The sequence below is a fragment of the Arachis ipaensis genome, chromosome B6, assembly GCF_059453495.1.
Source record: "Arachis ipaensis isolate K30076 ecotype BB chromosome B6, ASM5945349v1, whole genome shotgun sequence".
Lineage (NCBI taxonomy): Eukaryota > Viridiplantae > Streptophyta > Magnoliopsida > Fabales > Fabaceae > Arachis > Arachis ipaensis.
The window spans coordinates 19034046-19059774 of NC_142441.1; the positions used below are offsets into that span (position 1 = coordinate 19034046).

General features: G+C 37.8%; 1 protein-coding gene, 1 long non-coding RNA gene and 1 other non-coding gene across 8 annotated transcripts; 2 read left to right on the forward strand and 1 right to left on the reverse strand.

Annotated features, from left to right (window-relative positions):
- Positions 1-5106: 5106 nt before the first annotated feature.
- On the forward strand, positions 5107-5214 carry LOC148554779 (small nucleolar RNA R71). Its single transcript, XR_015886542.1, has one exon. It is a non-coding gene; the product is annotated as a small nucleolar RNA R71 (small nucleolar RNA).
- Positions 5215-13506: 8292 nt separating this feature from the next.
- LOC148554780 (uncharacterized) lies at positions 13507-22763 on the reverse strand. Of its 3 annotated transcripts, none has more exons than XR_015885997.1 (3): positions 22010-22763; positions 21566-21706; positions 13507-14072 (listed from the first exon to the last, which is right to left on the reverse strand). It is a non-coding gene; the product is annotated as an uncharacterized LOC148554780 (long non-coding RNA). The 3 variants fall into 3 exon arrangements; XR_015885996.1 differs by having other exon boundaries at positions 21549-21706; XR_015885995.1 differs by having other exon boundaries at positions 21545-21706.
- A 275-nt stretch (positions 22764-23038) lies between these two features.
- LOC107645713 (NADPH HC-toxin reductase 1) lies at positions 23039-25708 on the forward strand. Of its 4 annotated transcripts, none has more exons than XM_088491411.1 (5): positions 23039-23156; positions 23253-23368; positions 24287-24556; positions 24758-25143; positions 25231-25708. In XM_088491411.1, exons 1-5 carry the CDS (start codon positions 23039-23041, stop codon positions 25364-25366), a joined length of 1026 nt encoding a protein of 341 aa, XP_088347537.1. In that variant the 3' UTR covers positions 25367-25708. The 4 variants fall into 4 exon arrangements, with proteins under 4 accessions (XP_088347537.1, XP_088347538.1, XP_020959829.1 ...); XM_021104170.2 differs by lacking the exon at positions 23039-23156 and adding an exon at positions 23828-24071 and having other exon boundaries at positions 23259-23398; positions 24168-24556; XM_088491412.1 differs by lacking the exon at positions 23253-23368 and having other exon boundaries at positions 24168-24556.
- The last annotated feature ends 21 nt before the right edge of the window (positions 25709-25729 follow it).

Genomic DNA, 25729 nt, shown 5'->3' on the forward strand with positions numbered 1-25729 from the left:
TAGTCCTTCTTCTACCTCTGAATCTGATTTTTGCTCATGTCCTTCAATTTCAGCCAGAAAATACCTGAAATCACAAAAAAAACACACAAACTCATAGTAAAGTCCAGAAATATAAATTTAACATAAAAACTAATAAAAACATCCCTAAAAGTAACTAGATCCTACTAAAAACATACTAAAAACAATGCCAAAAAGCGTATAAATTATCCGCTCATCACAACACCAAACTTAAATTGTTTCTTGTCCCCAAGCAACTAAAAATCAAATAGGATAAAAAGAAGAGAATATACTATAAATTCCAAACTATCAATGAAATATAGCTCCAATCAGATGAGCGGGACTTGTAGCTTTTTGCCTCTTGAATAGTTTTGGCATCTCACTTTATCCATTGAAGTTCAGAATGATTAGCATCTATAGGAACTCAGAGTTCAGATAGTGTTATTGATTCTTCTAGTTCAGTATGATGATTCTTGAACACAGCTATTTTATGAGTCTTGGCCGTGGCCCTAAGCACTTTGTTTTCCAGTATTACCACCGGATACATAAATGCCACAGACACATAACTGGGTGAACCTTTTCAGATTGTGACTCAGCTTTGCTAAAGTCCCCAATTAGAGGTGTCTAGGGTTCTTAAGAACACTCTTCTTTTGCTTTGGACATTGACTTTAACCGCTCAATCTCAAGTTTTCACTTGACACCTTCATGCCACAAGCACATGGTTAGGGACAGCTTGGTTTAGCCGCTTAGGCCAGGATTTTATTCCTTTAGGCCCTCCTATCCACTGATGCTCAAAGCCTTGGGATCCTTTTTATTTACCCTTGCCTTTTGGTTTTAAGGGTTATTGGCTTTTTGCTCTTGCCTCTTGGTTTTAAGAGCTTTTGGCTTTTTCTGCTTGCTTTTTCTCTTCTTTTTTTTCCATTTTTTTTCGCCATTTTTTTTTTGCAAGCTTTGTTCTTTGCTGCTTTTTCTTGCTTCAAGAATCATTTTTATGATTTTTCAGATTATCAAATAACATGTCTCCTTGTCATCATTCTTTCAAGACCCAACATATTTAACATTCTTAAACAACAACTTCAAAAGACATATGCACTGTTTAAGCATTCATTCATAAAAACAAAAAGTATTGTCACCACATCAATATAATTAAACTAAGTTCAAGGATAAATTCGAAACTCGTGTACTTCTTGTTCTTTTGAATTAAAACATTTTTCATTTAAGAGAGGTGATGGATTCATAGGACATTCATAACTTTAAGACATAGTTACTAACTACTAATGATCATGTAATAAGACACAAACATGGATAAGCACTTAACATTAAGAAAACGAAAAACAGAAAATAAGAACAAGAAATGAGTCCACCTTAGTGATGGTGGCATTTCCTTCTTGAGGAACCAATGATTTCCTTGAGCTCTTCTATGTCTCTTCCTTGTCTTTGTTGCTCCTCCCTCATTGCTTTTTGATCATCTCTCATTTCATGAAGGATGATGGAGTGCTCTTGATGTTCCACCCTTAATTGTCCCATGTTGGAACTTAATTCTCCTAGGGAGGTGTTGATTTGCTCCCAATATTTTTGTGGAGGAAAATGCATTTGAGGCATCTCCGGGATCTCATGGTGATGAGCTTCATGCGTCTCTTGAGATCATGAATGGGCTCTCTTGCTTGCTCCATCCTTTTCTTAGTGATGGGCTTTTCTTCCTCAATGGGAATGTCTCCTTCTATGAAAGCTTCAACTGAGTAACATAGATGGCAAATAAGATGAGGAAAAGCTAGCCTTGCCATGGGGGAGGACTTTTTGGCTATTTTGTAGAGTTCAAGGGAGATGACTTCATGAACTTCTATTTCCTCTCCAATCATGATGCTATGAATCATGATGGCCCGATCCACAGTAACTTCAGATCGGTTGCTAGTGGGGATGATGGAGCGTTGGATGAACTCTAACCATCCTCTAGCCACAGGCTTGAGGTCCAATCTTCTTAGTTGAACCGGCTTGCCTTTAGAGTCAATCTTCCATTGAGCTCCTTCCACACATATGTCCATGAGGACTTGGTCCAACCTTTGATTAAAGTTGACCCTTCTAGTGTAGGGGCGTGCATCTCTTTGCATTATAGGCAAGTTGAACGCCAACCTCACATTTTTCGGACTAAAATCTAAGTATTTCCCCCGAACCATTGTAATATAATTCTTTGGATTCGGGTTCTTACTTTGATCATGGTTCCTAGTGATCCATGCATTGGCATAGAACTCTTGAACCATTAGGATGCCGACTTGTTGGATGGGGTTTGTTAGAACTTCCTAACCTTTTCTTTGGATTTCATGTCGGATCTCCGAATACTCATTTCTCTTGAGCTTGAAAGGGACCTCGGGGATCACCTTCTTCTTGGCCATAACATTATAGAAGTGGTCTTGATGAGCTTTGGAGATGAATCTTTCCATCTCCCATGACTCGGAGGTGGAAGCTTTTGTCTTCCCTTTCCCTTTTCTAGAGGATTCTCTGGTCTTAGGTGCCATCAATGGTAATGGAAAAACAAAAAGCTTATGCTTTTACCACACCAAACTTAGAATTTTGCTCACCCTCGAGCAAGAAAAGAAAGAATAGATGAAGAAGAAGAAGAAATGGAGGAGAGGGAGAGAGAGATGTGTTTCGGCTAAGAAGGGGAAGAGAGGGTTGTGTTGTGTGAAAATGAGGAAGAATGGAGGGCTATATATAGGGAAGGGAGGGGGGGTAAGGTTCGGCCATATATGGTGGGTTTGGGTGGGAAATTGATTTTGAATTTTGAAGGTAGGTGGAATTTATGAGGTAGGTTTATGGGGAAGAGTGGATGGATGTGAGTGGTGAAGTGGTGATAGGGAAGAGAGATTGAGGTGATTGGTGAAGAGTTTTGAGGAAGAGTGTTTATGGGATTGTGTGAAAGAGGGGTGAGAAGAAGTGAGTGGAGGTAGGTGGGGATCCTGTGGGGTCCACAGATCCTGAGGTGTTCAAGGATTTACAACCTTGCACCAAATTAGGCATGCAAAATGCCCTTGCACACAACTCTGGGCGTTCAGCGCCAGATTGGTACTTGTTCTGGGCGTTGAACGCCCATTTGTTGCCCATTTCTGGCGTTGAACGCCAGAACCATACTTGTTCTGGGCGTTCAGCGCCAACTCTTCTCCAGAGTGCAATTCTGGTGTTCAAATGCCCAGATGCTGCCCATTTTGGGCGTTCAGCGCCAGAACCATGCTCTGTTTTGGCGTTGAACGCCAGCCAGATGCTTCTTACTAGCGTTTAAACGCCAGTGAGATCCTCCTCCAGGGTGTGATTTTTCTTCTGCTGTTTTTGATTCCGTTTTCAATTTTTATATTTATTTTGTGACTCCACATGATCATGAACCTGATAAAACATGAAAGAACAAGAAAAATAAAATTAGATAAATAAAAATTGGGTTGCCTCCCAACAAGCGCTTCTTTAATGTCAATAGCTTGACAGTAGGCTCTCGTGGAGCCTCACAGATGTTCAGAGCATTGTTGAGACTCCCCAACACCAAACTTAGAGTTTGACTGTGGGAGCTCTGGTTGACTCTATTTTGAGAGAAGCTTACTGTGCCTTTTTTCCATGTTTAAAGAAGGATAACCTTGAGTTGTAAACACAAGGGAGTCCCCATTCAATTAAAGGACTAATTCACCTCTGTCAACATCAATCACAGCTCTTGCTGTGGCTAGGAAGGGTCTTCCAAGGATGATGGATTCATCATCATTCTTCCTAGTATCCAGGACTATGAAATCAGCAGGGATGTAAAGGCCTTCAACCTTTACTAACACGTCCTCTACTTGTCCATAAGCCTGTTTTCTTGAATTGTCTGATCTCTAATGAGATTTTAGTAGCTTGCACCCCAAAGATTCCCAGTTTCTCTATTACAGAGAGGGGCATGAGGTTTATTCCTGACCCAAGGTCACATAGAGCCTTCTCAAACGTCATGGTGCCTATGGTACAAGGTATTAAGAACTTTCCAGGATCCTGTTTCTTCTGAGGCAATGTCAGTTAATCCAGATCACTCAGTTCATTGGTGAACAAGGGAGGTTCATCTTCCCAAGTCTCAATACCAAATAATTTGGCATTCAGCTTCATGATTGCACCAAGGTACTTGGTAACTTGCTCTTCAGTAACATCCTCATTCTCTTCAGAAGAGGAATACTCATCAGAGCTCATGACTGGCATAAGGAGGTTTAATGGAATCTCTATGGTCTCTAGATGAGCCTCAGATTCCTTTGGTTCCTCAGAGGGAAACTCCTTATTGATCACTGGACGTCCCAGGAGGTCTTCCTCCTTGGGATTCACGTCCTCCCCTTCCTCTTTGGATTCGGCCATGATGGTTATATCAATAGCCTTGCACTCTCCTTTTGGATTTTCTTCTGTATTGCTTGGGAAAGTACTAGGAGGGATTTCAGTGACTCTTTTACTCAGCTGGCCCACTTGTGCTTCCAAATTTCTAATGGAGGATCTTATTTCATTCATGAAACTCATAGTGGCCTTAGATAGATCAGAGACTAAGTTTGCTAAATTAGAGGTATTTTGTTCAGAGTTCTCTGTCTGTTGCTGAGTGGATGATGGAAAAGGCTTGCTATTGCTAAACCTGTTTCTTCCACCATTATTAAAGCCTTGTTGAGGCTTTTGATCATTCCATGAGAGATTTGGATGATTTCTCCATGAGGGATTATAGGTGTTTCCATAAGGTTCACCTAAGTAATTTACCTCTGCTATTGCAGGGTTCTCAGGATCATAAGCTTCTTCTTTAGAAGATGCCTCTTGAGTACTGTTGGATGTAGCTTGCATTCCATTCAGACTCTGAGAAATCATATTGACTTGCTGAGTCAATATTTTATTCTGGGCCAATATGGCATTCAGAGTATCTATTTCAAGAACTCCCTTCTTCATAGGCGTCCCATTATTCACAGGATTCCTTTCAGAAGTGTACATGAACTGGTTATTAGCAACCATGTCAATGAGTTCTTGAGCTTCTGCAGGCGTTTTCTTTAGGTGAATGGATCCACCTGCAGAAGTATCCAATGACATCTTAGATAATTCAGACAGACCATCATAGAATATATCCAGGATGGTCCATTCTGAAAGCATGTCAGAAGGACACTTTTTGGTCAGTTCCTTGTATCTCTCCCAAGCTTCATAGAGGGATTCACCTTCTTTCTGTCTGAAGGTTTGAACATCCACTCTAAGCTTACTAAGCTTTTGAGGAGGAAAGAACTTGGCTAAGAAAGCCTTGACCAGCTTATCCCAAGAGTTCAGGCTATCTTTGGGTTGAGAGTCCAACCACACTCTAGCTCTGTCTCTTACAGCAAAAGGGAAAAGTATGAGCCTGTAGACTTCAGGATCTACTCCATTAGTCTTAACAGTATTACAGATTTGCAAAAATTCAGTTAAGAACTGAAAAGGATCTTCAGATGGAAGTCCATGGAACTTGCAGTTCTGCTGCATCAGAGAAACTAATTGAGGTTTCAGCTCAAAATTGTTTGCTCCAATGGTGGGGATAGAGATGCTTCTTCCATGTAAATTGGAATTTGGTGCAGTAAAGTCACCAAGCATCCTCCTTGCATTATTATTATTTTCGGCTGCCATCTCCTCTTCTTGTTCGAAAATTTCTGACAGGTGCTTGCTGGATTGTTGTAATTTAGCTTCTCTTAGTTTCCTCTTCAGAGTCCTTTCAGGTTCTGGATCTGCTTCAACAAGAATATTCTTGTCCTTGCTCCTGCTCATATGAAAAAGAGGGACAGAAAAATAATAATAATAGGGATCCTTTTTACCACAGTATAGAGGTCCCTGTGTGAGTAGAAGAAAGGAAGAAGAAAAGAATTTAATGTAAAGAAAGAAACACAAGGGTGAGGAGAGCAGAGATGTGAGATAAAGTGTTAGTAGATGAATAAATAAATAGAATGAGATGAGAGAGAGAGGATTTTCGAAAATAATTTTTGAAAAAGAGTTAGTGATTTTTGAAAATAGTTTTTGAAAAAGGTTAGTAATTTTCGAAAATTAAAATCAAAAATTAAAATAATTAGTTAATTAAAAAGAAATTTTGAAAAAGAGGGAGATATTTTCGAAAATTAGAGAGAGAGAGTTAGTTAGGTAGTTTTGAAAAAGATAAGAAACAAACAAAAAGTTAGTTAGTTAGTTGAAACAAATTTGAAAATCAATTTTAAAAAGATAAGAAGATAAGAAGTTAGAAAAGATATTTTAAAATCAAATTTTTGAAAAAGATATGATTTTGAAAAAGATAAGATAAAAAGATATTTTTGAAAAGATATGATTGAAATTAGTTTTGAAAAAGATTTGATTTTTAAAATCACAATTAATGACTTGATTCACAAGAAATCGCAAAATATGATTCTAGAACTTAAAGTTTGAATATTTCTTAACAAGTAAGTAACAAACTTGAAATTTTTGAATCAAAACATTAATTGATGATGTTATTTTCGAAAATTATGAGATAAAGATAAGAAAGAGATTTTTGAAAAATATTTTTATAATTTTTGAAAATAAATAAGAAAAATGAAAAAGATTTTATTTTTGAAAAATATTTTGAAAAAGATAAAATTTTTAAATTGAAAATTTGATTTGACTCATAAAAACAACTAGATTTTAAAAATTTTTGAAAAAGTTAAATCTAATTTTCGAAATTTTAAGAGAGAAAAAAAAAAGGGAAAGATACATTTTTTTTATTTTTGAATTTTTAATGATGAGAGAGAAAAACATGAAAATGATGCAATGCATGAAAATTTTGGATCAAAACAATGAATGCATGCAAGAATGCTATGAATGTCAAGATGAACACCAAGAACACTATGAAGATCATGATGAACATCAAGAACATATTTTTGAAAATTTTTATATGCAAAGAAAACATGCAAGACACCAAACTTAGAAATTTTTCATGTATAAACACTATGAATGCAAAAATGCACATGAAAAACAAGAAAAGACACAAAACAAGAAAACATCAAGATCAAACAAGAAGACTTACCAAGAACAACTTGAAGATCATGAAGAACACTATGAATGCATGAATTTTTCGAAAAATGCAAAATGAGTATGCAATTGACACCAAACTTAAAAATTGACTCAAGACTCAAACAAGAAACACAAAATATTTTTTATTTTTATGATTTTATGATTTTTTTGGATATTTTGAAAATTATTTGAAAAATAAATATAAGGATTCCAAAATTTTTAATATGAATTCCAGGAATCTTGTACTCTTATTCTAAAGCTCCAATCTGAGGGTTAGACATGGCTGAATAGCCAGTCAAGCTTTAGAAGATATTGATACTTTCCATGCATAGAGCAACTAAGTGTGTGAGAATCAACAAGCTCTTGTGATGATAAGTTGAAACCCCAGTCCAAAAGATTTGGACATGGCTTTACAGCCAGCCAGGATTCAATCAAATCATCATGAAACACTAGAATTCATTCTTAAAAATTCTGAAGAAAAATATATTTTTGAAAACATTTTTTTTTTAAAAGAATTTTTTTAAAAATTTTTTTTTTCGAAAACAAAGGAGAAATTTTTGAAAGATTTTTGAAAAATTTTTGAAATTAAAACAAAAAGAAAATTACCTAATCTGAGCAACAAGATGAACCATCAGTTGTCCAAACTCGAACAATCCCCAGCAACGGCACCAAAAACTTGGTGCACGAAATTGTGATCTCAGGCAACGGCGTCAAAAACTCTGTACGCACGTCTTAATAAATTGTTTTTCATTCACAACTTCGATACAACTAACCAGCAAGTGCACTGGGTCGTCCAAGTAATAAACCTTACGTGAGTAAGGGTCGATCCCACGGAGATTGCCGGTATGAAGCAAGCTATGGTCATCTTGTAAATCTCAGTCAGGCGGATAATAATTGATTATGGAGTTTTCGAAAACACTAATAAATAAACAGAAAATAAAGATAGAGATACTTATGTATATCATTGGTGAGAATTTCAGATAAGTGTATGGAGATGCGTTCGTCCCTCTGAACTTCTGCTTTCCTGCTGTCTTCATCCAATCAATCTTACTCCTTTCCATGGCTGGCTTTATGTAAGGATATCACCATTGTCAATGGCTACTTTTGATCCTCTCTGGAAAATGGTCCGATGCGCTGTCACTGCATGGCTAATCGTCTGGAGGCATCACCGTGGTCAATGGCTGCATCCTATCCTCTTGTGAAAATAGTCCAAATGCTCTGTCACAGCACGGCTAATCATCTTGAGGTTCTTGATCATACTGGAATAGGGTTCACCCTCCTTTTGCGTCTGTCACTACGCCCAGCACTCGCGAGTTTGAAGTTCGTCACAGTCATTCAATCCCAGAATCCTACTCAGAATACCACAGACAAGGTTTAGACTTTCCGGATTCTCATGAATGCCGCCATCAATCTAGCTTATACCACGAAGATTCTAATTAAGAGATCCAAGAGATAATCATTCAATCGAAGGTAGAACGGAAGTGGTTGTCAGGCACGCGTTCATAGGGAATGATGATGATTGTCACGTTCATCACATTCATGTTGAAGTGCGAATGAATATCTTAGAAGCGGAATAAGTTGAATTGAATAGAAAAACAGTAGTACTTTGCATTAATCTTTGAGGAACAGCAGAGCTCCACACCTTAATCTATGGAGTGTAGAAACTCTACCGTTGAAAATACATAAGTGAAAGGTTCAGGCATGGCCGAATGGCCAGCCCCCAAAACGTGATCACAGGATCAAAAATACAATCCCCGGATCCCAAATACAATATTAAAAAGTCGTATTTATACTAAACTAGTTACTAGGGTTTACAGAAGTAAGTAATTGATGCATAAATCCACTTCCGGGGCCCACTTGGTGTGTGCTTGGGCTGAGCTTGAATGTTTCACGTGCAGAGGCTCTTTCTGGAGTTGAACGCCAGGTTGTAACGTATTTATGGCGTTCAACTCTGGTTTGTGACGTGTTTCTGGCATTTAACTCTAGACAGCAGCGTAGAACTGACGTTCAACGCCCTTTTACATCATTTAAACTCGGTCAAAGTATGTATTATTATACATTTCTGGAAAGCCCTGGATGTCTACTTTCTAACGCAATTGGAAGCGCGCCATTTTGAGTTCTGTAGCTCCAGAAAATCCACTTTGAGTGCAGGGAGGTCAGAATCCAACAGCATCAGCAGTCCTTCTTCTACCTCTGAATCTGATTTTTGCTCAAGTCCCTCAATTTCAGTCAGAAAATACCTGAAATCACAAAAAAAACACACAAACTCATAGTAAAGTCCAGAAATGTAAATTTAACATAAAAACTAATAAAAACATCCCTAAAAGTAACTAGATCCTACTAAAAACATACTAAAAACAATGCCAAAAAGCGTATAAATTATCCGCTCATCAGAACAGAATTTGGAGATTAGTTGGGAGGAACAATGAGATTGCATCGAAACCGGAGGATATTGCAAAGGTAGCTGAAGACTACTTCTGTGATATTTTTACTTCTTCTTGTTCGGTTGATCCGAATCCATATTTGGAGGATTTGGAGCCTAAGGTTACAGCTTCCATGAACCGTAGGCTCCAAAGGCCGGTAACTATGGACGAGGTCAAAAGAGCTACGTTCAGTGTCATTGCTCAGAGTGCTCCTGGTGATGACGGGTTTACAGCTAAGTTTTTTCACTTTTTCTGGGATATAGTTGGAGGTGACGTTTTTAAGGCAGTGCGAAATTTCTTTCACAGTGGCAGAATTCTAAAAAGTTTCAACCATACTCAAATTTGTTTGATTCCAAAGGTGCCAGATGTCAGTGACATGACTCAGGTACGACCGATTAGTTTGTCCTTAGTTATGTATAAAATTATTTCTAAAGTTATGGTGCACCGACTACAAGGTATCATGAATAAAATCATAAGCCCAAATCAGAGTGCTTTTCTCAAAGGTAGACTCATTTCAGATAATATTCTAATTTCCCACGAATGTATGCACTATTTAAAAAAATAAGAGAAGTGGAGCAGATCATGAGATGGCTATTAAACTAGATATGAGTAAGGCTTATGATAGGGTTGAATGACACTTCTTATGAAAAAGCTGGGCTTTAATGCTAAATGGATTAACTGGACTAAGGAATTGGTAACGACTGTTTCTTACTCTGTTGTTGTGGAAGGGCAACCTTTTGGCTACTTTAGGCCAAATAGGGGAATCTGAAAGGGTGACCCCCTATCTCCATATCTATTTCTTTTTTGTGCAGAAGGGCTTTCCTTCTTGCTACACAAGGCAGAGCAAAACAGATTAATTCAAGGAGTTTAAGTTAATCGGAGATGTCAAACAGTTAATCACCTTTTGTTTGCTGATGATTCAATCCTTTTTTGCAAGGGCTCACCTAATACAAGCCAAAGCATTTTGGAATTGCTAGAGATCTACGAGGGCTTCAGTGGGCAAAAAGTCAATTTGAACAAGTCGTCCATCTTTTTCAGTCACAACACACCTCAGAACACAAGACTAACAATTGCACAGACACTAAATATTGAACATATTGGAGCCCAAGACAAATACTCGGGGCTGCCTGATGCACCACTATTCCGTGGTACATCTTGTGCTTAATTGAGTGAATTTTATCCACTATTCTCACACTTGTTCATGTAAATCGCATGTTGTACATTTTCCTTCCTGATTTTGTGCTATGATTGAAAACATGTTTCTTTGACCTTATATTTGCTAATATTAATCCTCCTTTATTACCATTCGATGCTGTGATATGTGCGTTAAGTGATTTTAGGGATTACAAGGTAGGAATGGCTCAGAGGATGGAAAGGAAGCATGCAAAAGTGGAAGGAATACAAGAAACTGAAGGAACTGCTAAAGCTGTCCAGCCTGACCTCTTGGTACTAAATCGACCATAACTTGAGCTATAGAAGTCCAAATGACGCGGTTCCAGTTGCGTTGGAGAGCTAACATCCGGGGCTTCACAAGATATATAATTTTTCATAGCTGTCCTGAAGCCAGGTGACGCGCACACGTGGATCACGCGGACGCGTGACCTGGCAAAAACACAATCCGCGTGAACGCGTGGACGACGGTTCCGCGTGACTTTGCAGCGACCTGTACGTACCAAAAATCGCTGAGGGAAATTTCTGGGCTATTTTTGATCCAGTTTTTGGCCCAGAAAAAACAGATTAGAGGCTATAAAGTGGGAGAATCCATTCATTCATTGAAAAACTCATACAACATTCATTATTCATAATTTTAGGTTTTAGATGTAGCTTTTAGAGAGAGAGGCTCTCTCCTCTCTCTTAGGATTTAGGATTAGGATTAGGATTTCTATTATGATTAGGCTACTTCTCTTCATTCCAGGTTCAATGTTCCTTTAATTTATTTTCTACTTTTATTTATTCTATTACTTTAATTATTATTTATCTTTTCAATTTGGCTTATGAATCTTTCCATGTTAGATTTGAATATTCTATTTAATATGATTTGAGGTATTTTAGATTTATGATTATTTTACTCTATTTATAATGCTTTCAATTTAATTTAAGATTTATTCCCTTTTGCTTTGGTTAAGTAATTGGTAACACTTGAGTTATCAGACTCAGCAGTTGATTGAAAATTGGGAATTGCTGATTGATTTGGATCACTCTAAAGCTAGTCTTTCCATAGGAGTTGACTAGGACTTGAGGAATCAAGTTAATTAGTCCACTTGAATTTCCTTTATTTAGTAAGGGTTAACTAAGTGAGAGCAAAATCCAATTCTCGTCACACCTGATAAGGATAACTAGGATAGGATTTCCAGTTCTCATACCTTGCCAAGAGATTTTGTAATTATTAATTTATTTTTCTTGTCATTTAAATTACTTTTCTCTATTTCAAAAACCCAAACAAAAATACACCGTTTTCCATAACCAATAATAAATCATACTTTCCTGCAATTCCTTGAGAAGACGACCCGAGGTTTAAATACTTCGGTTACAAATTTTATTGGGTTTTGTTACTTGTAACAACCAAACTTTTGTACGAAAGGATTCTCTGTTGGTTTAGAACTATACTACCAATGAGATATTATTTTTACAAAATTATAAATTAGCAAGAAATCCGATCGTCAAAATGGCGCCGTTGCCGGGTAATTGCAAACATGTGCCTTATTATTGGTTATTATAAATATTTTATTTTGCTTGTTTATTTGTTTTAGTTTTTGTTTTTGTTTTTAATTTTTATTAGTTACTATGAGTTCTCACCCCCGTCGCTTTGAGTTTGGTTCTAATGTTATTGTAAGGAATGGAAGCTATAACAGGAACATGCATCAAGGTCAAAACAATCAAAGATGGAAGGAGCCACGAGGATCTGATCAACCCTTTCGGCAACAACACCTTCCAAGATACCATGGACAACGACCATTCTACGATGCATACCCAGACAATAGTTATGGTGGACCCCTTCGTGACAAACCACCCCCACCAAATTACTATGGTCAAGAGCCATTCTACAATGCATACCAAGATGATAGATATGGTGGACCCCCTTGTAGTTACCATCAAGCCCCATCATATGCCTATGAACCACCTCCTCAACAAGCTTTGAACCACATACTCACAAGCCACCCACAACCATTCACCACCATATGACCCTAACCCTTATCCACCCCAATTCCAATCCAATTACCCCCAAGAACCACCACTTCCATATGCACCATGTCCATATCTGGTGCACGAATTGTAAATCACACTTTTCACAACTCGTACCACTAACTAGCAAGTGCACTGGGTCGTCCAAGTAATACCTTACGTGAGTAAGGGTCAATCCCACAGAGATTGTCAGCTTGAAGCAAGCTATGGTTATCTTATAATTCTTAGTCAGGAAATCAATGATAAGAGTGATTCTATTTATGAAGAGTAAAAAGCATAAATTAAATAGTACTTGTTATGCAGTAATGGAGAACAGATTGAGGTTTTGGAGATGCTCTGTCTTCTGAATCTCTGCTTTCCTACTGTCTTCATCTTCACGCACGCAGGTCTCCTTCCATGGCAAGATGTATGTTGGTGGATCACCGTTGTCAATGGCTACCATCCGTCCTCTCAGTGAAAATGGTCCAAATGCGCTGTCACCGCACGGCTAATCATCTGTCGGTTCTCCCTCATGTTGGAATAGGATCCATTGATCCTTTTGCGTCTGTCACTACGCCCAGAACTCGTGAGTTTGAAGCTCATCACAGTCATCCCATCCCAAATCCTACTCGGAATATCACACACAAGGTTTAGACTTTCTGGATCTCAGGAATGGCCGCCAATAATCCTAGCCTATACCACGAAGACTCTGATCATGAACCAAGAGGCTAAGAGATACACACTCAATCTAAGGTAGAATGGAAGTGGTTGTCACGCACGCGTTCATAGGTTGAGAATGATGATGAGTGTCACGTATCATCACATTCATCACGGTTAAGTACAAGCGAGTACCTTAGAACAGAAACAAGCATGATTGAATAGAAAACAGAAGTAATTGCATTAATTCATCGAGACACAGCAGAGCTCCTCACCCCCAATCATGGAGTTTAGAGACTCATGCCGTAGAGATACAATGTAAAACGTGAAAATGTCATGAGGTACAAAATAAATCTCTAAAAGTTGTTTAAATACTAAACTAGTAACCTAGGTTTACAGAAAATGAGTAAACTATGATAGATAGTGCAGAAATCCACTTTCGGGGCCCACTTGGTGTGTGTTGGGGCTGAGACTTGAGCTTTACACGTGCCTAGGCTGTTTTTGGAGTTAAACACCAGGTTGTAACCTGTTTTGGGCGTTTAACTCCAACTTGTAACATGTTTCTGGCGTTTAACGCCAGAATAGGGCAGAGAACTGGCGTTGAACGCCAGTTTGCATCATCTAAACTCGGGTAAAGTATGAACTATTATATATTTCTGGAAAGCTCTGGATGTCTACTTTCCAATGCAATTGAGAGCGCGCTATTTGGACTTTTGTAGCTCCAGAAAATCCACTTTGAGTGAAGGAAGGTCATAATCCAACAGCATCTGCAGTCCTTTTCTAGCCTCTGAATCAGATTTTTGCTCAAGTCCCTCAATTTCAGCCAGAAAATACCTGAAATCACAGAAAAATACACAAAATCATAGTAAAGTCCAGAAATGTGATTTTTATTTAAAAACTAATAAAAATATACTAAAAAATAATTAAATCATACTAAAAACTATGTAAAAACAATGCCAAAAAGCGTATAAATTATCCGCTCATCAATATCCATCGACCCAAGAATCACAGGCTCGCCTCAAGGAAAAAGTAGATCAATTTCATGCAACCCTTCACTAACTGGAGCAAGCGATAAATCGATTACCTTCCAGACGTTCGGACACTCAAGGAACCCCTATGGCTTTATGTGGAGAATCTAATGAAGAACGTAGCATGAAGGAGACACTAGAAACTCCAGTGGACAGTAAGGAGCATGACTTTGTATTGGAAAAATTGGAGGAAGCCGGAATTATTGAAGAGGAAGAAGTGGTTGAAGACTTGGGAGATGCAGAACCTCCATGGGAAAGTTCAGTCATAGAACCTCTTTCCAAGATGTTTGAATTTGATGTTGAAGAGGGTGTATAACCTCCAAGGCATATCATGATTGAAGACTTTGAAGGGGATGATCAAGAGATGGATTCAATCATTGATGAATTCTTATCTACATTTGAATCCTTTCCCATTGGACTTGACATGGAGATTAAAGAAGAAGAAGCACAACCTCCCATGCCCTTGGTAAGTAATGAAGAAGAGATTGAATTGGAAGAAAACTACCAAGAGGGAGAAGTTGAAATTGAAGAAACTCGCAAGAAGGTGGAAGTTTTCAAGGAAGAGCTCAAGGGAATGGAGCTAGAAATCACCTTGCCAAAATTGTTGGAGACCTCTCCCCCAAAGCCATCACTGTCCATTCCTTCATTCAAGTGGGTAAATCTTTCATCTCTAAGCTTAATTATCTTACTTGAATATGCTTTGCTTGAGACGGATGGGCAACTTAGAGATCTTTGTGGCTACAAGAGTAAGAGGGAGATGGTCAGTGGTTGGCAACACAATCCTAGGTTGATTGTGGTAAGAAGCTCAGGGCTGAATTATCATGGTTGGAAGAATACTAAATTGTATGGGTCTAGGAAGCTGTTAGGGCGTCTCAGTGAGAATATAAATTGTGTGCCACCCGGTTGGAAAAATGATGATCAACAAGAAGACGAGTGCAAAAGCAAGGTTTGGGACCCCAAAATTTATTCTAACAACTAACACTCCCGGAGCCTTGTCACTTGCTTTAACTTGCTTGAAGAATTTATGCAACTAGTGTGAGATCCCAGAGGATATTGGAATTGCAAACACTGGTGGAGATTCCTGGATGAGATCAAACACAAGCCTCCATGACAAGAAGCTCCCCAAATGTCCAACTTAAGGACTTTAACTAAAAGTGCTAGGTGGGAGACAACCCACCATGGTATAATCGTTCTTTTTCAGTCTTAGTTTTATTTTATTTCGTTTTATTCTTAGTTTTATTTTATTCTATTTTTCTTAGTGTTCATTTATAATATCTGCATCAGCATCTACATTTTGCATTCTGCATACTATATATATATATATATATAAAGCGCGTCCCACGCGTGCGCGTGAACCACGCGCACGCGTCACATGCGACGCTAAACCTTACAGAGAGTTGCGCGGGAGCGTGGCTGGAGGCATTCCTCAGGCACAAACACGCCCACGTGAACGCGTCCCTGACGCTAAGGGTGTTCAAAACCGATCCAATCCGAACAAAATCGACCAACCGAGCCGAAAAAACCGATAACCGAACAAACCGAAAACCAAAAAAATGATATTTTGCAGTTTTTTTGTGGTTCGATTCGGTTTTTGGTTTTTATTTGAAAAACCCTAACCAAACCGAACTGAACCAGTTTACTAAAAAACCCTATATAAAAACCAAACCCCACCCCCTTCCAGCAAGATACAACGCCACTCAGGAACCCTAAATCTCTCCTCTTCCCCACTCTCCACTCTCTTTTTCCACTTCCACATCCCACCCTCACACGCCACCGTCCTCTAATCCCCTGACGTCGCCGGACAGCACCCTCGCGGTGGCCTTCCTCTTCGTGCTTCCCTCTTCTCGGCGCGGCCCTTTCTCTCCTTCTCTTCCTCATCGCGATTCCCTCTCCTCGGCGCAGCCCTTCCTCCACGCACAGAAGCCGCCCTTCTACCACGCACAGAAGCTGCCGTCTCCTCCACGCACAGAAGCCGCCCTTCCTCCACGCACAGAAGCTGCCGTCTCCTCCATGTACAAAAGCCGCCATCTGCTCCCATCGTCTTCCTCCCGTTGTCCTCCCAGCATCGTCCTCTACACCGTCGTTTTCAATAATAGTTCGCTGGCTCTTCGCATCTCTGAATCGCAGTTCTAAATTTGTTGGATCTGACTATTTGTTGTTGTTTCGTTTTTAGATTCTGATTTGATACTTGTATCTGTTCTGATTTGTTATTTTGATTTTTAGCCTTGATTACTGATTATTTGTTCTTGGTTGTGAGTTTTGTTTAGGGTTTTGGATCTGATTACTTCTTTATTTTGGTTGTATGTTTTGTTCTGAGTTTTGCATTTTGGATCTGATTACTTCTTTGTTTTGATTGTATGTTCTGTTTTGAGTTTTGCTTAGGATTCTGGATCTGATTACTTCTTTGGTTGTGATTACTAATCATTTGTTATTTTGGTTTTTTATTATTTGTTCTTGATTTGTGTTCTGCTCTGGTATTTGATTTTAGGGTATGGATAGAAGTTTAGATCGGGATATTTTTTTTTGAATTATTTGAAAAACCGAAAAAACCGAACCGAACCAAACTGATTTCAATTGGTTTAGTTTGGTTTGGTTGGTGTTGGTAAAAAAACCGAACCAAACCGAACCGAAAAATAAATATAAAATTGGATCGGATGACTTTTTCTCCAATAACCGAACTAAACCGCACCGTGAACACCCCAACCTGACGCGTCCGCGTCAATTGCAAAATCAGCCTTCCACGCGTACGCGTCACTCACGCGTACGCGTCACCCTGCAAAATCGATGTAAAAGGGTGTATGGAAGAAAGTTATGATGGAGTGGGGTTGGAATGGTGCTGGAAGCACCAGCCCTACCACGCGAACGTGTGCCCCACGCGTCTGTGTCAGTATACAAAAAGAGGCCATTCACGCGTGCGCGTCACCCACGCGCACGCGTCACCCTAAATTTTGGCATTATGCGAACAAAACAGAGAGTTGTGCGTACGCGAGGCTGCTCTCGCGCCAATGGCACAGTTCATTTCACGCGAACGCGTGACCCACGCGTCTGCGTCACTTGAAAATAGCGCTAATCACGCGACCGCGTGCCCCACGCGTCCGCGTCGCATGCAACGCACAGTTTATCCAGATCAGTGCCAGAATTCCTATCTTTTCTTCTCCAGTCCTACTTATCTTTCTATTATCATTCTTTCTTCTTTCTTCTAACTTTTCTTATTCTTTCTTCCTCCTTTCTTACTTTCTTTTTCTTCGTTTATTTACCTTTTCATCATTATTCTCTTTCATTCTATTTTTCCTATTGCATTTGCATACTTTCATTCATTGCATTTTAATTTTGTGCATATTTTTTATTTTCTTTTCTAAATTTATTATTTTTCCATTGGTGTTAAAATTTTCTTATTCAACTGTTGCATCTTTTCTTGCATTACTCTGGTGCTTCATGACTTGGTTATTCTGATTAAGTAATATTATTTAAGTCATTGCTAATTTTTTATGATACTTGTACTCCTTTTGCATTGACATGAATTTATATTTTCTTTCATTACCGACACTCCTCCCCTTTGTTGCAAATTTTGCACTATTGATATGCCATTGTCTTCCACTATTTTCTCACTTGCATGTTGTAGCTACCATGTAATTGAGACCCTTATTATTTGGCATTAACACCCATATTTTATTTGTTTTCTATCTTTGTTTTTGGGTTACTTTTCTTCTTTTTCTCTTCTTTCAGGCTGGCCACCGAGAAAGGAAAAGAGAAACTTCAATATGGGGCAACAGACAAGTCCATCTGCACAAGCTCTAGAAAAAAAGCTTCAGTTGTAGTAGCCCGTCCACCTGCACATCTCAGCATGCACCGAGGACGGTGCAATCTTTAAGTGTGGGGAGGTCGATACCGATCTCCGTGGGTTAGAACCTTCCTGTCTCAACACCAATGTTTAAATTCTCTTTGTAGTTAGTTGTTGCATTTGCATGTTTGATTGCATGTTTGTTACATTTTGTGCATATTTTACCACTTAGTTGAAGTAATATTTACTTTTTCAAGAAACTTTTTAGAGTATTTCACTAATTTGAATAAAACTTTTTATTAAACTTGCTTGAAGAAATTTTATATTGGAACATGGTTTAGAGCTCGAACACATAAAATCAGTGAGATTTTGAGCCTACTTGATTGGTTGCATCTTATCAACCAATATTTTATTTTTAGCGTGTGTTGTTCTCTCTAAAATTGTGATCTTTGTCTTGCTTGATTCTATATTTCCATGGTTTGATGTATGCATGCACTTATATGATTGAGGCCTTTGTTTCACTAAGCTTACATACCCATATGGCCTTACCTTTTATTATCCCTTGCAAACCAATTTTAAGCCTATTTTACACCTTTGTTCTTTACTTTAGCACATCATTAACTCTAAGCGAAAAACAATAATGTCCTTAATTTGAATCATTGGTTAGCTTAGACTAGTGATAGTGCTCATGAATTAAGTGTCGAGAAATTGGGTTTGCCAATATTTGGTTTGAGAATTGGGTGTTGTGTATTCTTGAGAAAGTATGAACAAGAATGTTAAGAATATGTTTATGCATTCAATACCTTAATCATATGCATTGAAAAAAAAATATTTATTAAGAAAAGAACAAAAAAGAAAAGAAAAAAAAAGAGCAAATAGTAAAAGGGGACAAAATACCCCAAAGTAAATGGTGAAAGCAATGCATATGAGTTGTACTCAAATTCGGATGCATGAATATGTGGAAAATATGGTTAATGGATAGTTAGGTTTTGAATTATGATTACTTGGATTGTCTAAGTTAGGTGGAAAGTTTAGGTTAATTAAAGATTTAGATTTGAGTCCACTTGGCCAAATACAATCCTACCTTGACCCTAACCCCATTACAACCCTTAAAAGACCTCTTGATATGTGTATTTGTGCATCAAATTTGTGTTGATTAGTAGAAGAAAAGCAAGCCTTAGAAAGCAAGATTAGTAGAGAATTGAGAGATCGAACCTTAAACACCTGAGCGATTAGAGTGTATACACTTCCGGTGAAGGTTCGATGCTCGATTATTTGTTCCCGGCTTTCATGAGCTATTTTCTTCTGCAAGTCTATTTGTACTTCATTTTTTATGAATTGAATTAGTGAGATCCAGTTCATATTTGTTTCTGAAAGGTTTATTTACTTTTAACCAAGTAGGTAGAAGCATTTCACATTTAGTTGCATTTATAGGTTGCATTTCATACTTTCTACCATTCCTCTTCACTCCTTTATAGCTTCTCTTGAGCTTAGCATGAGGACATGCTAATGTTTAAGTGTAGGGAGATTTGATGCACCACTATTCCGTGGTACATCTTGTGCTTAATTGAGTGGATTTTATCCACTATTCTCACACTTGTTCATGTAAATCACATGTTGTACATTTTCCTTCCTGATTTTGTGCTATGATTGAAAACATGTTTCTTTGGCCTTATATTTGCTAATATTAATCCTCCTTTATTACCATTCAATACCGTGATATGTGCGTTAAGTGATTTCAAGGATTACAGGGTAGGAATGGCTCAGAGGATGGAAAGGAAGCATGCAAAAGTGGAAGGAATACAAGAAACTGAAGGAACTGCTAAAGCTGTCCAGCCTTATTGGTACTAAATCGACCATAACTTGAGCTACAGAGGTCCAAATGATGCGGTTCTAGTTGCGTTGGAAAGCTAACATCCGGGGCTTCGCAAATATATATAATTTGCTATAGTTTCCCTGAATCCAGGCGACACGCACGTGTGGATCACGCGGACGCGTGACCTGGCAAAAACACAATCCGCGCGAACACGTGGACGACGCTTCCGCGTGACTTTGCAGCGACCTGTACATACCAGAAATCACTGAGGGCGATTTCTGTGCTATTTTTGACCCAGTTTTTGACCCAGAAAATATAGATTAGAGGCTATAAAGTGGGGGAATCCATTCATTCATTGAACAACTCATACAACATTCATTATTCATAATTTTAGGTTTTAGATGTAGCTTTTAGAGGGAGGCTCTCTCCTCTCTCTTAGGATTTAGGATTAGGATTAGGATTTCTATTATGATTAAGCTACTTCTCTTTATTCCAGGTTCAATGTTCCTTTAATTTATTTTCTACTTTTATTTATTCTATTACTTTAATTATTATTTATCTTTTCAATTTGGCTTATGAATCTTTCCATGTTAGATTTGAATATTCTATTTAATATGATTTGAGGTATTTTAGATTTATGATTGTTTTACTCTATTTATAATGCTTTCAATTTAATTTAAGATTTATTCCCTTTTGCTTTGGTTAAGTAATTGGTAACACTTGAGTTATCAGACTCAGCAGTTGATTGAAAATTGAGAATTGCTGATTGATTTGGATCGCTCTAAAGCTCGTCTTTCCATAGGAGTTGACTAGGACTTGAGGAATCAAGTAGTTAATTAGTCCACTTGACTTTCCTTTATTTAGTAAGGGTTAACTAAGTGGGAGCAAAATCCAATTCTCATCACACCTGATAAGGATAACTAGGATAGGATTTCCAGTTCTCATACCTTGCCAAGAGATTTTCTAATTATTAATTTATTTTTCTTGTCATTTAAATTACTTGTTCTCTATTTCAAAAACCCAAACAAAAATACACCGTTTTCCATAACCAATAATAAATCATACTTCCCTACAATTTCTTGAGAAGACGACCCGAGGTTTAAATACTTCGGTTACAAATTTTAATGGGTTTTGTTACTTGTGACAACCAAACTTTTGTACGAGAGAATTCTCTGTTGGTTTAGAACTATACTACCAACGCGATATTATTTTTACGAAATTCTAAATTAGCAAGAAATCCAATCATCACTGCCCTCCATAGTTCAGAAATCAAAGAAAGCAACCTTTGGAGCTATCAAGGATAAAGTTCAGAAGAGGATTATGGGTTGGAAACGAAGTTTATTGTCCTCAGGTGGCAGGCACACGCTATTTAGAGCGGTGGGGGAAGCGATTCCTATTTACACACTCTCTTGTTTCAAGCTCCCAGACACGCTGTTAACTGAGATTCATAACATGCTCTCGCAATTTTGGTGGGGTCAAAAAGGCGCAGAACGAAGAATGGTTTGGATTAAATGGGACACAATGACGAGATCGAAGAAAGATGGAGGGTTGGGGATCAAAGATCTAAGGGCACAAAATTTGGCCTTATTGGGCAAGCAATGTTGGCGTCTAATGAAATACCTTAATTCTACACTGTCAAGAATGTTCAAAGCTAAATATTTCAGATATACAGATTTCTTACATACAGAGATAGGAAGCATACTGTCGTGGAGCTGGAGAAGTGTTCTTGAAGGCCGCAAGGTGATTGAGAAAGGCTTGTTATGGAAAATAGGCTCTGGTGCTAATGTCCGCATCTTCCATGATCCATGGCTCCCACAACCATTGCCCTTTAATGTCCATCAAGCTGCAGTCACAATCCCACCGAATATGCAAGTGTATTATGTTAGTGCGCTACTAAATCCTTATAGAAGCTAGAACAGAAACTTGATTGAGTCAATTTTTTCAGTTGATATATGCAATAAAATTTTTTCCATCAAACCAACATAGGAGGAGGATGAAGTTAATTGGTGCTGGACAAAATCTGGTATATACGAAGTTGGGTCAGGATAGAAAGTTGCTTATGGGTTCTTTCATTCTCCTACTTCATTGATGCCTCAGAACATACAGAATAACAAAGTATGGAATAACATTTGGGAATTAAAATTACCTCATAAAAATTAAGATTTTTTTATGGAAGAGTCTGCATGAAAAGCTTCCGGTTTTGCAACAAATCCATAGCCGGTTTGCATCCACCCCCGCTACTTACCCAAGATGCATGCTGAAAGATGAATCAATTTCTCATGCCTTGTTCCAATGCCCTCTGTCTTCAATAATCTGGAGTCTAAGCTTAATAACCCCTGACTTATGGCAGAGAGAAGAGGAGACCTTCATCAATTGGTGGCAACGAGCCTTATCTTGGGCAGCGGCTCAAATTAAAGGTAGACAAAAGATCCTCTTCATTGCGGCGCTGTGTTGGAGCACTTGGAAAGCGAGGAATAGGTGTGTTTTTGAGAAGCTAATAAGCCCAGCGCCGGAGATAGCTCAAGAAGTGCGTGAACTCAATAGCCATACCTGATGAATGCTAATAATTTCTCTTTATTCTTACTTTACTCTTTCTTAAGCTATTTGTCTTTCAATCACATTTGGTGATAATTGGGAATATCCAACTTCTTTTGTACTTCCTTATGAAAATATTATTATTTTATAATAATAAAATAATATCTATCTTTGAGAAAAAAAAAATTTGAACTTTTAAATTTGTATTTGAGTTTGAAGGTGATAAATGGTGGTAGTGGTGATAACGATAATATTGATAAAGTATAAGTAACGGTAAAATTAAAATTAAAAAAGAAATTGGCTAATATTTAAAAAAAACGATCGATAAACTAGAATGGATTAATATTAAATTATTTTCAAAATTTTAGAAATAAAAATTATTTTACTCCCTTAAAAAACTTTAATATTAATTAATTGTCATCGCATAAAAAAATTAAAAATGGTAGAAATAAAGGACCGAGTGAATGAGTCTCGATCATATAAATATAATACATTATACATACAATATTGAAAAAAATAGATGGTGATGGTTCCAATCTTTTTATGATAATAATTAATAAAACACTGCAGTAGTGGGTGGGTGGCCCTCTTAGATTGTTTGGTTGGTGAGAGAAGAGGAGGGAAAAGATAAATAACTAAGATGGAGAAGAGGGAGTGGAAGGTATGCGTCACCGGCGGTGGCAGCTTCATTGGTTCTTACCTCGTTAACAAGCTTCTCCAAAAGGGCTACATAGTCCATGCAACCCTTAGAAGCTTAAGTATATATGATATGATTATCATCATTATTATGAAGTCTTATTTATTAATGGCATATCAGATCCATTATTTGATGATTTCATATATATATATTGCAGAGGACGCAAAGACAGGCATTCTGAGAGGGTTTCCAGAGGCAAAAGAAAAGCTGGTGCTATTTGAGGCAGATTTGTACAGTCCACATCAATTTGAGGCTGCAATTCAAGGCTGTGACTTTGAATTATATGAAAATACGCAATATTAAGTAAATATCTCTGTCCTTTTCTATTTGTATGTATTCTTCATCTTTGATTATACTAAGTGGTAGTTCTTTCGTTTGATTCATGTTTTCTGGAACGTCGTCTATGTGCTAGCCACTTGAAGCCGATTGAGATATTATCAATTTAATATCGGATGTCCCCGAAGGAACCAAATAATTTAATTCATTCGGTTCACGCTTTCTTATAGAAATTACAAAAATACTATTTTTCATTTTGTTTGTTATATATACCTTTCATGGTCTTGCAATTTTGTTTAGTAGTAGTGTCTGTCTAGGAGCTATAGATTGAAAATTAAAATTTATTATTCTTTATCATTAATTAATTATTAATATTTAAAAGTATAAGATAAAATATGTGGTTGAATTATTAGTAATAAATTCTGATGGTCTAGCATTTCTCTTTACATGATATAGAAGGATTATAAATATTAGAAAACTTTGTAATCACAAAGTACCATTAGTCCATTACCATTGGCGATTTCTCTATGTATGCACTTGTATACGTATTCGTGAGTTAAAGAGACAAAGACGAAGATGGAGAGAAGAGGAAGAAGATGCAAGGTTTGCGTAACAGGAGCCACTGGTTACGTTGGTTCTTACCTGGTGAAGAAGCTCCTAGAGAAGGGTTACACCGTGCACGCCACTCTCAGAGATATCAGTACTTGTTTAATCTCATTACAAACAAATCTTCTTCTACTAATGATGATGATGAGCACTCTCTGAATTCTGAGTTTCACTTTAATTATTATTGCAGAGAATGAATCCAAGGTGGGGATTCTCAAGAACATTCCAGATTCCCAAGGGAAACTTTTCTTGTTCGAAGCTGATATTTACAACCCCGCTGACTTTGACCCTGCCATTCAGGGATGCGAGTTCGTCTTCCACGTGGCTACTCCCCTCAACCATGAACCCGGTTCTTCTCAGTACAAGAACACGGTTGAAGCAGCACTTGCAGGCTCCAAAACCATCTTCATGTCTTGTCTCAGATCAGGGACTGTGAAGCGCTTAATCTACACAGCTTCTGTTCTCTCTTCTTCTCCCTTGAAGGAAGATGGAACTGCTTTCAAGGATTTCGTCGACGAAACTTGCTGGACCCCTCTCAATGATTCTTTATCATATGTCTACCATGACGATCATCATAAGGTTAGAGATTCATTTGGTAGGTAGTAGTTCCAATTCCAAACATAACTAGAGATTAAATCTAGAATTTAAAATAATCATACACGTGCATCTAATTCTGTAACGTTAATAAAATTTTTTACATTGAAAGATTATGGAAAATACACCGTATTAATCTATCCTAATATGTTTGATTTGACTGTGGTAACTGGTGTTGCTATGAAGGACTACACTTATTCAAAGACACTAACAGAGAAAGAAATGTTGAGCTACAATAACAATGAAAACGGTTGTGGTGGATTAGAGGTGGTAACAATTCCATGTGGTCTTATTGGTGGGGACACCATTCAATCCTTTGCATCTGGTAGCATTGCAGTTTGTCTTTCACTGATCACAGGAAATTCAGAGACCTACAAATCACTCAAATTTTTAGAATCATTGCTGGGGAAAGTCCCTTTAGTGCATATTGATGATGTATGTGAAGCTCACATCTTCTGCATGGAAAATTCCTCAATGAAGGGAAGATTCTTGTGTGCAAGTTCCTATGTTTCAATAGCAGAGATTGCTGGTTATTACATTCAACATTATCCTGAATTCAATGTCAAGCAAGAGTATGTGACCTACCCTTATTATTTGCTTATTAATTTCAATTATGTCTTGATTAATTGAAAGTAATCTAAGTTGAGATTACATTACAGATACGTGGAGGGGAAGAAGGTGGATGTAAAATGGGGTTCAACAAAGCTGTGTGAGAAGGGATTCGTCTACAAATATGACACCAAAAAGATATTGGATGATACCATTGAATGTGCTAGAAGGATTGGTTATCTCTAAACCTATCTTTGATTTGGTACACACGTTCTATTTTGCTGCAAACAAAAACAGAGTTATTATTTTGGTCCCGGAAAGGAAATCATGTTGGCCAATGAACTTATTTGGATTAAAGGGCAAACGATAATGGAGGGATTATATTGGGAGTGCGTGGTGAACTCATTCTCGTACCATATACATATGGTGAAAAACATCTGCATCAAGGTGTTGAGGTTGTGTGATGTGTCAGTTCTATGGGGTTTTGCTGCGCTCACAGATATCACTAGTTGAAAAACTTATGTCTACGGATAATCATGATGAGTAATCCCTAATAAATGTGCATTCATTACTGTGCTTTATAGTTTATACAGTAAATTGCCGCATCTT

What these genes read in the sequence shown, in the direction of transcription:
- LOC107645713 (XM_021104170.2), top strand. Translation starts at nt 23,948, where the DNA reads ATGGAGAGAAGAGGAAGAAGATGCAAGGTTTGCGTAACAGGAGCCACT. An exon ending in CGCCACTCTCAGAGATATCA is followed by an intron (nt 24,072 to 24,167) that starts GTACTTGTTTAA and finishes TTATTATTGCAG; the next exon opens with AGAATGAATCCAAGGTGGGG. An exon ending in ACCATGACGATCATCATAAG is followed by an intron (nt 24,557 to 24,757) that starts GTTAGAGATTCA and finishes GTTGCTATGAAG; the next exon opens with GACTACACTTATTCAAAGAC.